The sequence below is a fragment of the Vulpes vulpes genome, chromosome 5 (genome assembly GCF_048418805.1).
Source record: "Vulpes vulpes isolate BD-2025 chromosome 5, VulVul3, whole genome shotgun sequence".
NCBI lineage: Eukaryota > Metazoa > Chordata > Mammalia > Carnivora > Canidae > Vulpes > Vulpes vulpes.
Genome location: NC_132784.1, coordinates 17728721 through 17742627, shown reverse-complemented (window position 1 = coordinate 17742627; position 13907 = coordinate 17728721). Strand labels below are relative to the sequence as shown.

General features: G+C 38.2%; 1 protein-coding gene across 1 annotated transcript in view; it reads right to left on the bottom strand.

Moving 5' to 3' along the window:
- Nucleotides 1-13907, bottom strand: part of ACMSD (aminocarboxymuconate semialdehyde decarboxylase) — a 65092-nt gene that overhangs the window by 14716 nt on the left and 36469 nt on the right. The window contains exons 7-8 of the mRNA XM_026015572.2: nt 11846-11941; nt 10287-10459 (exon numbers count right to left, since the gene is read on the bottom strand). Of these exons, the coding sequence (XP_025871357.1) occupies nt 10287-10459; nt 11846-11941 (269 nt within the window). The remainder of the gene's footprint in view (nt 1-10286; nt 10460-11845; nt 11942-13907) is intronic.

Below are 13907 nucleotides of genomic sequence, written 5' to 3'. Positions count from 1 at the left end.
GGATATTTGTGCTAATATTTGACAACATCTACATTTTAATAGGATTTTTCTAAAGACTCTCTAAACCCAAAGGAATAATTCTAATGTTGGGCCTTTTAGTTACCATGTCTGCTTCTTCTGAGATCCTGAATTATACCATCTACCCAGACACTGACTTTATTAGGCAGTGGATAATCCTGATTGATTTCACAACACCAGCGCTCTGCCCCAACATAAGTTTCCCTCCCCAAAGCTGGCAACACATATTCCATATGAGGTCAAAGACTTAGTGAGATGCTAATAATAGTGATTAATATTCCTGCCAGGGAAAAGAAATAAACTGCTTACTTGCTGGGATGTATTAAGTTTTTCATATTTTCAGGGAATGCTACAAACACTGAAAGATGTAACTTACTAAATAAATTCAAGTAGTTAGAGAATTCATTTGTCTTCTAGAACAGGAACAATTAGCTATCTTCTCATTAGCCTATTTCATTAGTAGCATATGCAGTAAATACAACATAACTATTGTAATGTACCTTACTACAAAAATTCTAACTTACCAAGGATTCAGTTTGTTCCCTGAGACATAATTTCCTACAGAAGGAGCCTGGTTTAATTCAATCAATGCACACTAAGATTAGCCTTATACCTACAAAACCATTATACAAACTCAATTAAACAAACATTAACCCAACACCTACTATTTGTAAAGCACTAGAGTAGGTGATATAAATTACTGATATTTGTATAGTCCTTTGGCATAGTATTATCCAAATTACTAGAGTAGGTGATATAAATTACTGATATTTGTATAGTCCTTTGGCATAGTATTATCCCAACTCTCACATCAATCTGCATGGTTATCATTTCCATTTTACAATTGAGGAACCTAAGGGTGGGAGAGATAAGTGACTTAATGTTAAAAGTCACCTGAATAGGAGAGGAGAGGAAGATGTTGGCAGAGTAGGAGGAGCCTAGGATTGCCTTATCCCATGAATACACCTAGATAACTATCACATACTCCGAAATACCCCAGAAATTGACCTGAAGATTAACAGACAACTCCACAATTAAAGAGAAAGAAGAGGCCACATCGAAGGTGGTGGGAAGCGTGGAGAAGTGCTTTAGGGGAGAAATGGTTCATGGCTGCTGTGGAAGAAAGGGGAGCTGTGTTCATGGAGAAGGATGATGGAGAGAGAAGCACATGGGAATTTACAAGGAGAATGTTTCCCTAAAGCCATTGGCTTGGGAAATTAAAGGCACTGAATTCCATGAGTTCTAAGGATCAGTAAGGCTTAAAGCCTGGAGTTTTAAAGGTCAGCAGGCATGGCTAGGATAGAGCCTGAGGAGCACTGTGCTGCTCCTGGAGAGAAGGTAGGAAACACCCAGGGGCAGACAGCATGGAAATAGTAATCTGAAGAACTCTGGGGGCACACAGTGGAGAGGTAATTTGGTCTTCTTGGAGTGCTTCCCTGAAAGGCATTGTTCACAGAGACACTTCTCTGGGAATAAAATAGCTGATTCATGACATTTTACTCCCCCACCCCTCAGCATAAACACAGAGCCACCTGTGGGAAGTAGCATAGCACAGATATTGGCTACCTAATTTGCTTACATCAAGCCCCAGCCCCACACACTCCAGAGTGACTGCCCTCCTCAGTCATGTTGGCCTTAGTCCTGGGGTAGTGGCCCCTTCTCCAGAAGACTAGCACAAATCCAGGCCACACCACATTTTCCAACCAGAGTTCTGCAGAGCCTCAGTTCTTTTTTTAAATTTATTTATTTATTTATTTATTTATTTATTTATTTATTTTTATAAATTTATTTTTTATTGGTGTTCAATTTGCCAATGTATAGAATAACACCCAGTGCTCATCCCATCAAGTACCCCCTTTAGTGCCCATCACCCAGTCACTCCCACCCCCTGCCCACCTCCCCTTCCACAAACCCTAGTTCGTTTCCCAGAGTTAGGAGTCTTTTTAAAGATTTATTTATTTTAGAGACGGAGAGTGAGAGTAAGTAGGGGGAGGGGCAAAAAGGAGATGGAGAGAAGCAGACTCCCCCTTGAGTGGGGAGCCTGATGCAGGGCTTGATCCTAAGACCCTGAAATCATGACCTGAGCTGAAACTGAGAGTTGGATACTCAACGGACTGAGTCATCCAGGCATCCCTGCAGGGCCTCAGTTCTAGTGGAGGTAGTGACAAGTTTCATTTCATAGGCAGACCAGAGAACACCTCGCTAAAACTTGCCGCATTCAGGTCAAGGGCCAAACACTGCTCACACATGGCAATGAGAGCCCTGCGGAAGCTTGACCTGAAGGATAGAGCATCCAGAATTCAACAGTAGAGGGTACACAGCACACACCAGAGACACTCCCTGAGGTGCCAGACCCCGGGTGCTGCATGGCATCTTTTTCATAAGGCCATTACTCTCAGGAGCAGGAGATATAAATGGCTTTTCTAACACAGAGAAGAAGGCAGAGACTTAGACAAAATGCAAAGACAGAGGAATTTATCCCAAATGAAAAACCAAGATAAAGCCATGGCCAGAGATCTAAGTGAGATATATATAGGTAACATGCCTGATGGAGAATTTAGAGCAACAATCTTAAGGATACTCACTGGACTTGAGAAAAGAATAGGAGACATTAGTGAGCGCTTTGCCACAGAGATAAAAGAGGTACAAAAGAATTAGAGATCAAGGGTGCAATAAACAATAAAAACATGCTAGATGCAATGAACAGCAGGCTAGAAGAGCAGAACAAATTAATGATCTAGAAGACAAAGTAATGTAAAGAAATGAAGCTGAACTAAAGAGAGAAAGAACTATGCAAGACAAGAATAGACTTAGGGAACTCAGTGAGTCATTGAGTCACGCAAATGTGATAACATTCATTTTATAGGAGTCTCAAAAGATGAAGGAGAGAAAAGGGGGCAGAACATTTTTTGAAGAAATAATAGCTGAAAACTTCCCTAATCTGGAGAAGGAAACAGAATCCAGATCCAGGAAACAACTAGAATACCCATCAAAATCAACAAAAGCAAGTCAACACCAAGCCATATTGTAATTAAATTTGCAAAATATAATGATAAAGAAAACATCTTAAAAGCAGCAAGACAAAAGAAGTCATTAACTTACAAGGGAACACCTATAAGGCTAGCTGGAGATTTTTCAATGGAAACTTAGGAACCCACAAAGGAGTGACATGATATATTCAAAGTGCTGTATGGGAAAAAATTGCAGCCAAGAATACTCTACCCAGCAAGGCTGTCATTCAGAGTAGAAGGAGAGATAAAGAGTTTCCCAGAAAAACAAAAACTAGAGGAGTTCATGACCACAAACCAGCCCTGCAAGAAATATTAAAGGGGGCTCTTTGAGTGGAAAGGAGAGACCAAAAGTAACAGTATAAAGGCAGGGAACACAAAAGCAGTAAAAAGTGAATATTTATGTAAAAAAACATCAAGGAACTCACTCACACAAAAAGTATATAAAATATAATAACATACCTAAAACATGGAGCAGAGAGGAGAAGAGAATGGATTCAAACTTAAGTAACCATTGATTTAATATAGACTGCTATTTGCAGAAGAGGTTGTATAGACACTAATGATAACCATACATTAAAATCACTAATAAATATGGAAAGAATAGAGAAAGAAATCCAAAAACATCACTAAAGAAAATCAGCAAACCATGAAAGAAAGATAACAAATGATCAGAGAAAATTTTGCAACCACAAAACAAGTAATAAATTGCCATAAATACATATCTAATAATAATTACTTAGAGTGTAAATGGAATAAATGCTCCAATCAAAACACATAGTGTATCAGAATGGATAAAGAAACCAGACCTATCTATATTGCTGACTATAAGACTCATTTTGATCCTTAAGACATCTGCAGGTTGAAAGTGAGGGATGGAGAAACATTTATCATGCAAATGGTTGTCAAAAGAAAGCCAGAGTAGTAGTACTTATATCAGAGAAACTAGACTTTAAAACAAAGACAGTAACAGGAGACAAAGAAGGGCACTATAAAATAATTAAAAAACAATCCAAAAGAAGAAACAACGATTGTAAATATTTCTGCACCAAACATGGGACCACCCAAGTTGTAAAACAATTAATAACAAACATAAAGGAACTGATAATAACACAATAATAGTAGGATTTTAACACCCCACTTACATCAACGGACAGATTATCTAAACAGAAAGTCAACAAGTAAACAATGGCTTTGAATGACACACTGGACCAGATAGACTTAACGTACATTCAGAACATGCCATCCTAAAACAATGGAATACTCATTCTTTTCAAGTGCACTTGGAACACTTTCCAGAATACATCACATACTAGGTTACAAATCAGATCTCAAAAAATACAAAAATATTGAAGTAATACCATGCACCTTTTCTGACTACAGTGCCATGAAACTAGAAGTCAACCATAAGAAGAAATCTGGAAAGACCACATATACATGGAGGTTAAATAATATGTTACTGAACAATGAATGGGTCAAATAAGAAATCAAAGAAGAAATAAAAAAATACCTGGAAACAAATGAAAATGAAAGTACAACAGTCCAAAACCTTTGGGATGCAGCAAAAGCTGTCCTAAGATGGAAGTATATAGCAATACAAGCCTACCTCAAGAAGCAAGAAAAACTCAAACTACTTAATTTTACACCAAGAGGGGCTAGAAAAAGAACAACAAATGGAGTCTAGAGCTAAGGGATGGAAGGAGATAATAAAGATTAGAGCAAAGATAAATGAAATAGAAACCTAAAAACACAACATATCAGTGAAACCAACAATCAGTGAACCATATCTGGTTCTTTGAAAAAAATCAATTAGGGATCCCTGGGTGGCGCAGTGGTTTGGCGCCTGCCTTTGGCCCAGGGCGCGATCCTGGAGACCCGGGATCGAATCCCACATCAGGCTCCCGGTACATGGAGCCTGCTTCTCCCTCCGCCTGTGTCTCTGCCTCTCTCTCTCTCTCTGTGACTATCATAAATAAATAAAAAAAAAAATTAAAAAAAAAAACTTTAAAAAAAAAAGAAAAAAATCAATTAAATTGATAAATCCCTAACCAGACTTATCAAAAAGAATAGAGAAAGAACCCACACAAATAAAATCACAAATAAGAGGAGAAATAACAACCAACACCACAGAAATACAGAGAGTCATGAGAGAATTTTATGAAAAACTATTTGCCAACAAATTGGACAACCTGGAAGAAATGGATAAATTCCTAGAAACATAAAACCTACCAAAACTGAAACAGAAAGAAATAGAAAACTCAAACAGACTGATGCATAGCAAAGAAATTGAATCAATAATAAAAAAATTCCCGAAAAAACAAAAGTCCAGGGCCAGATGGCTTCACAGATAAATTCTACCAAACATTTATTATTATTATTTTAAAGATTTTATTTATTTGTTCATGAGAGACACACAGAGAGAGAGGCAGAGACACAGGCAGAGGAAGAAGCAGGCTCCATGCAGGGAGCCCAATGCAAGACTCAATCCTGGGTCTCCAGGATCAGGCCCTGGGCTGAAGGTGGTGCTAAACTGCTGAGCCACCCGGGCTGCCCCTCTACCAAACATTTAAAGAAGAGTTAATATCTATTCTTCTCAAACTATTGCAAAAAATAGAAAAAGAAGGAAAACTTCCACATTCATTTTATGAGACCAGCATTATCCTGATACCCAAACCAGATAAAGACTCCACTAAAAAAACTACAAGCCAATATCCCTGATGAACTTGGGTGCAAAAATTCTTAATAAAATACTAGGAAACTGAATCCAACAGTATATTAAAAAAATCATTCACCATGATCAAGTGAGATTTCTTTCTCACATGCAAGAGTAGTTCAATATTCACAAATCAATCAATGTGATACATCACACCAATAAGAGGAAGGATAAGAACTGTATGATCATTTCAACAGATGTAGGAAAAGCATTTATTTGATGACAACATCTATTCGTTATAAAAACCCTCAACAAAGTAGGGATAGAGGGAACATCCTCAACATCACAAAGGTCATATACAAAAAACCCACAGCTAACATCATCTTCATTGGGGAAAAACTGAGAACTTTTCCTCTATGGTCAGGAACAAGACATGGATGTCTACTTTCACCACAGTTATTTAACATAATACTGGAAGTCTGAGTCACAGTAATCAGACAACACAAAGAAATAAAAGGCATCTAAATTGGCAAGAGAGAAGTAAAACTTTTACTATTTGCAGTTGTCATGATACTCTATACAGAGAACCCAAAAGACTCCACCAAAAAATTGCTAGAACTGATACACAAATTTAGCAAAGTCACAGGATACAAAATCAATGTACAGAAATCTGTTGCATTTATATACACCAATAATGAAGCAGCAGAAAGAGAAATTAAGGTATCAATCTTTACAATTGTACCAAAAAAATAAGATACCTAGGAATAAACCTAACCAAAAAAAGGTGAAAGACCTGTACTCTGAAAACTATAGAACAATGATGAAAGAAACTGAAGACAAAACAATATTTGTCTGTGTTAATAGATTGGAAGAACAAATATTATTGAAATGTCTGTACTGCCCCCCAAAATCCACACATTGAATGCAATCCCTATCAAACTACCAATGGCATTTTTCACAGAACTAGAACAAACAATCCTAAAATTTGTGTGGGATTACAAAAGACCCTGTAGCCAAAGCAGCCTTGGAAAAGCAAAGCAAAGCTGGAGGCATCACAATTTCTGGACTTCAAGGTATGTTGCAAAGCTGTGGTGATCAGAACAGTATGGCATTGGCACAAAAGTAGACACATAGATCAACAGAACAGAATAGAAAACCCGGAAATAAACACCACTGTATGGTAATTAAAAAGCAGGAAAGAATATCCAGTGGGAAAAAGACAGTGTTTTCACAAATGGTGTTGGGAAATCTGGATAGCAAGATGCAAAAGATGACTAGACCACTTTCTTACACTATACAAAAATAAACTCAAAAGGAATTAAAGACCTAAATGTGAGGCCTGAAACTGTAAAAATCCTAAAGGAGAACATAGGCAGTAACTTCTTTGACATTGGCTGTAGTAACTTTTAATTTAATGTAATTTAATTTATTTAATTTTTAAAGTCAGTTCCATGCCCAATGTGGGGGCTTGAACTCATGACTCCAAGATCAAGAGTTACATGCTTTACCAACTGAGCCAGCCAGGTGCCCTCTGTAGAAACTTTTTTCTAGATATATTTCCTGAGGCAAGGAAGATGAAAGTTAGAATAAACTTCTGGGACTGCATCAAAATAAAAAGCTTCTTCTGCACAGCAAAGGATATAATCAGCAAAACTAAAAGGTAACCTATGGAATATTTGCAAATGACATATCTGATAAAGGGTTATTATCCAAAATATATAAAGAATTTATAAAACTCAATACCCCAAAAATGAATAATCCAATTAAAAGTGGGCAGATGGAAAAAAATAAAATAATAGTGGGCAGATGATATCAATAGACATTTTTCCAAAGAAGGCATCCAGGTGGCCAAAAGACACATGAAAAGATGCTCAATGTTACTGATCATCAGGAAAATTCAAATCAAAACAACAATGAGATATCAACTCATACCTTTCAGAGATTATGTAATTTAGGTTCTCCATTTAGCAGTTTCTATTTCTACTATTTTTAGAAATAGTAGGGGCTCAAAAATAGTATATATATATGTGTATATATATATATATCCTCTAAATATTTATTATTCTATTTATTCTTCTCTGTATTCTTTCTATATATTTATTTACTCTTAGGGTATTATGTAAATTTTTATTTATGAAAGTAATGCCTGTACATAGTTAAATAATCCAATATCACTAAAATATCTTTCTCATTAAAAGCAGTTCTGTGCCTATGTTCCTAACTCTTATCCTTCGAGGCAGCCACTTTCACCATTTTAACTTGCATCTTCTGATACTTACCTTCATTGTTCTATATTATTACCTTATTCTATTATTGATTTTTTACCTTTAGAGAGTATTTACTGACTTCTCATTATGATCATTGAGAATTTCTTTGTTACTCCAACTTCTCTCCTCCATTTTTCCATTAGATTTAGAATTTTCACTTGAAACAGTACCTAGTATTTATACTATTATGACTATAAATATTGTTTACTGCTGAGTCAAGTGATGTACAATGATTATCTGCCCTCATATGGCTGTTTGTTTTCTTGGAGTTAATTATCTCCTTTTCTTTCATTTGCTTAATTTTCTATGTACATACTGCTTATTTGTTCCTGAAACATCAACATATCTGTTGAATGCCTGGTAATCATTTCAAACTTACACACCCATGAAATGATCCATTAGTTCCATTTTTTTTCTCTCTTGGAGACTTCCCTTTACAGCATTCTGTCCTTGTGCTCTAATGTGGACAGGTTGCTCTCTTGTCTGGCTGTTGTGCTAGGACTTTCCTCAGCCATTTTAGTTGGGGGTTGTTTTTGAGAGAATTTGCTAATATGAATATAACTAGAAGGAGGCAGCATTAATATTTTAGAGAGAGTCCAAATTATTAATATATATTGCTTTGGTGTTCTGGATTCACCAGCCATTGAGGTCACATAAAATGAGGTTGCATTTGCTTTTTGATGCCCAAATTATAATGGCTCAAGCCTTCACAGTTTGAATGCAAATTCTGAGCACCATGAACTTTGCAAAGTGCCCTCTGACTTTTTTCTGGGGTCGCTAAAAGGTATGTGTTCACATGTGATCACTAACTAATCCATCTGCTAGTTACCACAAGGCATTTGCCATTTTCTCCCTCTTTTGCTCTGACCCCCTGGCAATATGTATTGCCCTGAATGGTGTTTGATGGTGCTGATAGTATCACTCACTGCTAATGCTAGTTTTCACTCATAAGTTAGGTATTGTATTTGCCAGGGGCATTTTCTGCTGATTTTACTATTTCTAAGAATACCAGAGGTACTAGGTTTGATGGGAGGTTGTCAGAATGACTCCCCACTTCCATGCTACTTCCTCATACCTTCTCCTCCATTGCTCAAAGTTCAGAATTCACAGTCTCTTTCAGTTTCTCCTTTTTGTAATTTCCTCCCCATCACCCCTCTGTTCAAATAAATTTTGGACAGTTGATTTGGACAGAGCTAAGCACCATTTTGGCAAGAATAACATAAAAGCTAGAAAGCTCAGAAGCACAGCTCAACCATATGATTTGTTACCAAACCAGAATATTTAATATTTATATTCTAGTGAGTTTCTTAAGCCAGGGAAACAGCTTTAAAGTAAAATGAAGTCTTCATTCTGGAAATGGAAACCTCTTGCAACTTTGAAATGATGGACCTCTTTTTCTGCTAGACAAGATTTTAAATACCTTAGAATCTACTGTCAATCCAAGTATCACATTACAAATCTTTAAAAATGTCCATATTTTTAAATAAATCCTCAAGTTTTTTTTTCCTTAGAAAATTTTGAAACCTTCTATAGATATTTGTAAATAATATGAGGGAATTGAAATAATAAATTTTTGAGAATTTTCACTAATTCAAACTGGACTTTGCCCTAATAATGATGCCCTAATAATGCCCTAATAATGATGTAACCTACAGAGTTAGCATTTTCAAAAAAAGACTTAAAGGTGGAAATGCCACTAAGAAGGAGATCTGTGAGCAGATGACAACAAAAGACTTTCTCTTGTGAAGTTTAAAGTAATACCATATTGGTCTTTTTGGGCCAAATGATAAAATTGTTTTCAAAATGATGACCATACATTATTATTCCAGAAAAAATTTCAGGTGGTATTCCAGACCCTTCATCATCTTCCCCTGCCTCCTTGTCAAATGTCATTTCCTCCTTCTTTAATGTCCCAATTTTCATTTAGTCGATGAGGACAGTTGGGTTCGTAATTTGCCCAATTAGTAAGAGGTAGAGCCAAGATTTTAACACAGGTCAATTTGACTTCAAAATTGGTAGCTCTTTTCCTGCTTACCATATTGCAGCATGTCATTTTGGATGGGTACAGAGATGACCCTAAGGAACAGAGATGATCTAAGGGAATTACCCAGCCATGTGGATTATTTGGGATTTCCCTGGTGTATATTGATGGTTCCTTAGCATTATACACTGTGTGGAAGGAGGCTCTTGTACAAGCAAATCTAATCCTAACCTTCCCTATCCCTCTCCTTTCTTCTAATGCCTTTTCTTCCATCCCCTTTTTGGAGAGAGGCCAAGTAACCAGTTGCTGATCCTATACTTTGCTCCCCATAAGCCATCCACAGGGAAGACCCAACTTGCCTTTCCTATGACATCTGTTAAGAGCTTGAGTGCCAGAGGATCATGAACCAAGGAGTCTGTGTAAAAGGAACCAAGGTATTTCTTTGGGTTGATTGGATTGTCCTGGGCACACAGATCTGGACGCATGTTGAATCCATGGGAGATTCTTCCAACTGTGAAAGGGAAGGCACCACCTGCAAGTAAAACCCATTAGTGAGGGGCTAGGGTCAATTGAAAAGGATATTTTTCAATTCTTATGTTGTATGCAAAGAGAAATTACTGTGGTCCAGTATTTACAAAGAATTTATTGTGTCCCAAATGCTGGGAGATGACCCAGAACAAATTATATGAACTCATCTATAAATTCACGTTTGAGGGATTTATCCTAAAGAAAGAAGATGTGTGTGAAGATATGTGGTCAAGCTTTTCAAATGTACTGTGCTTATAATAGCAAAATACCGTGGCAACCTATCAGCTGGGAAATATCTAAATAACGATGGCATATCCATAAAATGTATTGCCATGCACACAACCATCAAAAATGGTGGTTGTGGGGGATCCCTGGGTGGCTCAGCGGTTCGGCGCCTGCCTTTGGCTCAGGGCACGATCCTGCAGTCCCGGGATCGAGTCCCGCATCAGGCTCCTTGCATGGAGCCTGCTTCTCCCTCTGCCTGTGTCTCTGCCTCTCTCTCTCTCTATGTCTATCATGAATAAATAAAACCTTTTAAAAAAAAAATGGTGGTTGTGGTGGTGTGTGTATGTGTGTGTGTGCCCAAGAGTTAGAAATTAGAAACTCAATTACCTGGAGGGACCAAGCAGGAAATGTAAATGAATGAAATAGGCCTATTTGTAAATAGTAGAGAGTGGTAGGGACTCTTGCAAACCGGAGAGCTTATGGTTTGACTAGAGGAATTTAAACAACAGCAACAACAAAACAACACAATAAAACAAAAACTACGCCAACCAAACTAACTTTGCCTGCAAAAATGGAGTTTGGTCCCCAAACCACCATATACTTTATGACTAGAATGATGGCTGCAGGCATGTTATAGACTGAATTATGGAGTCCCTCCAAAATTCGTATGTTGAAGCCCTATCTCCCAATATAACTGTATTTGAAGACAGGAGTAATTAAGGAGGCAATGTAAGGTTCAATGAGGTTATAAAGTGGGACTTTAATCTGATAGGAGAAAGGAGAGGGATAATGAGTTTTAGGATTAGATTTGCTTACACAGGAGATCCACCCCAGAGCCTCCTGCAACACAGTGTGTGTATTGCCAGAGAACCATTACATATACCAGGAAAATCCCAGATAATCCACATAGCTGGGTAATTCCCTTCAGCTCTTGTTCTTTAGAGTCATCTCTGTACCAATTCAAAGCGACATGTCACATACATAGTGAGAAATGGCCTTCCTCAATCCAGGAAGACAAGTCTCACCAGAAACCAACCCTGCTGGCACTTTGATCTTGGACTTCTAGTCTCCAGAACTGAGAAAATAAAGTTCTGTTGTTTAAGCCACCGAGATTGTGGTATTTTATCATGGTAGACTGAGCTGAGTAATGCAAATAGGGCCTTACCTCCATGTGCAAAACACACTTTCAATTTAGGAAATTTCTCAAACACTCCTCCCATGATCATGGAACAAATGGCTGTGGTGGTCTCTGCTGGCATTCCTGAAAGAGGGAACAGTCACAGGGTGCAGTGCTTGTCATCTCAAGCAAGAAGCTCAGTAATCCTAATGGTCGGGGAATGGCAGCTTGGTGTGATAGTCAATGCTGAGAAATGTGAGGTCCCTCTCTCCCAGCATGGCTTGGTTGTCTACAAACCATTACTTTGGTGAGCAGACCATCTAAAGCTTCCTATTTGCCACTTGCAGGTGGAATCATCTAATGGACAACAGAGTCGAGGAACCAGAGGACCTAGCTTTTGTTCGGATTCCTCCACTTCAGTTTTGGATGCGGTGGGGCAAGCAGAGTACAGAGAGTCTGAGTTGAACCCTAACTATTTTAATTTTCTGCTTCCTAGCCTTTGACAAATTAATTTTTTAAGATTTTATTTATTTATTTATGAGAGACACAGAGACATAGGCAGAGGGAGAAGCAGGCTCCCTGTAGGGATGTGAGACTTGATCCCTGGACTTTGGGATCATGTCCTGAGCCAAAAAGCAGATGCTCAACCACTGAGCCACCCAGATATCTACCTTTGACAAATTATTTAATGTCCCTGAGCCTGTGCCTCTTCACCTGTAAAATGGGGATAGCGTTGCCCATCTTGCAAGACTATTGTGGAGCCTTGAAAACGATGATGTTGGGCAGAGTCCTGGCCAGAACTTCACATTGGAGGTGCTCAACAAATATTAGTTGCTTCTCCATGCCTCAGCTGCCTCATCTGTAGAATGCATTTGTTCTTGCCACTTACTACTAAATAAATATTAAATAAAATTATAATTACTGCCAAATCTTTTCCGCTTCTTAGAGATGAAGTTGAAGATCCCTGGGTTAAAATAAGTTGTTTCAAGTGCTTTGTGCCCCTATAAGGAGCAGCTGTTCCATGCCTGATGCCTTCAGCTCCATGGAGTTAGTCTAGGATACATATCCAGGCAACTGCTTTTCAGAGATCTCTGGGGGCTCCCCAGGCAAGCCTGTACTTCAGGAAAAGACTTACTCTCTGGCTGCCAAATGGGGCTATACCAGATGCTCATCTCGCCCCAAGCCTGTCATTGCTCAGAGATACCCCCGGATCCCTGTCCTTTTGGGAATTCTGGAAGAAACATAAATTCATATCCATTTGGGAGTGGTTTGTGGACAGAGCTTCCTGAAGGCAGGGAGATGGAGAGCATCACTTCCCTTTGGTCCTGTGATTCTGCTCTCCTAACTATTTGGACCATAGTTACATAATCCATTCTCTATAACTGGAGCCAAAATGTAATAATTACAGTGTCAGTTGCATCATGTCCTTCCCTTACTGGGAGTCCTCTAATCTTCTAGTAACCTTTTGTGTCCAGAATAGAATTCTGAAATTAGTCTATTTGTTTATTATATGTGCAATTGTTTGTCATCTCTTTCTTCTAACCAGAACACAAGCTTCAGGAGGGCAGAGGGTTGGTCCATGTCAATGTCCTCAGTGCCTAGTATAGGGCCTGGCATACTGGAGGGGATCAAAATATACGTGTTGCATAAATGAATGATGAAGTGGCTTTGTATCCTCTTTTTTTCATATGGTATGTTGTAATACAAATAAGTTTGTGGTACTAGTCAAAGTGTTGCCTGAATTAGGATGAGATTTTCTTTGGAGCTGGACAGCATTGGTGCCTCTTAGGTTGTCTCTTCCTGCTAATTGTTGCTCAAAAATTTGGTGGAGGATGGGTAGGAGGCTGCCTTACTAAATATGTTGGTCTCCAAAAGCAATCAGAGAGCCACAAAATGTCAGAGCAGAAGGATATAGTGTAGACTAGCTCTCCCATTTTACACATGAGAAATGGGCCTGAAAAGGTGAAGTGAGAACACCGGTTATACAGAGAACTAGAGACTAGCTGAACTGAAACTCAGTTTTCTTACATCCAATATATTACTCCATTTAATTCTTCATGTGAGTTACTATATCATTACTTATACTAATTGGGCTGAGGAGAGAATCGAT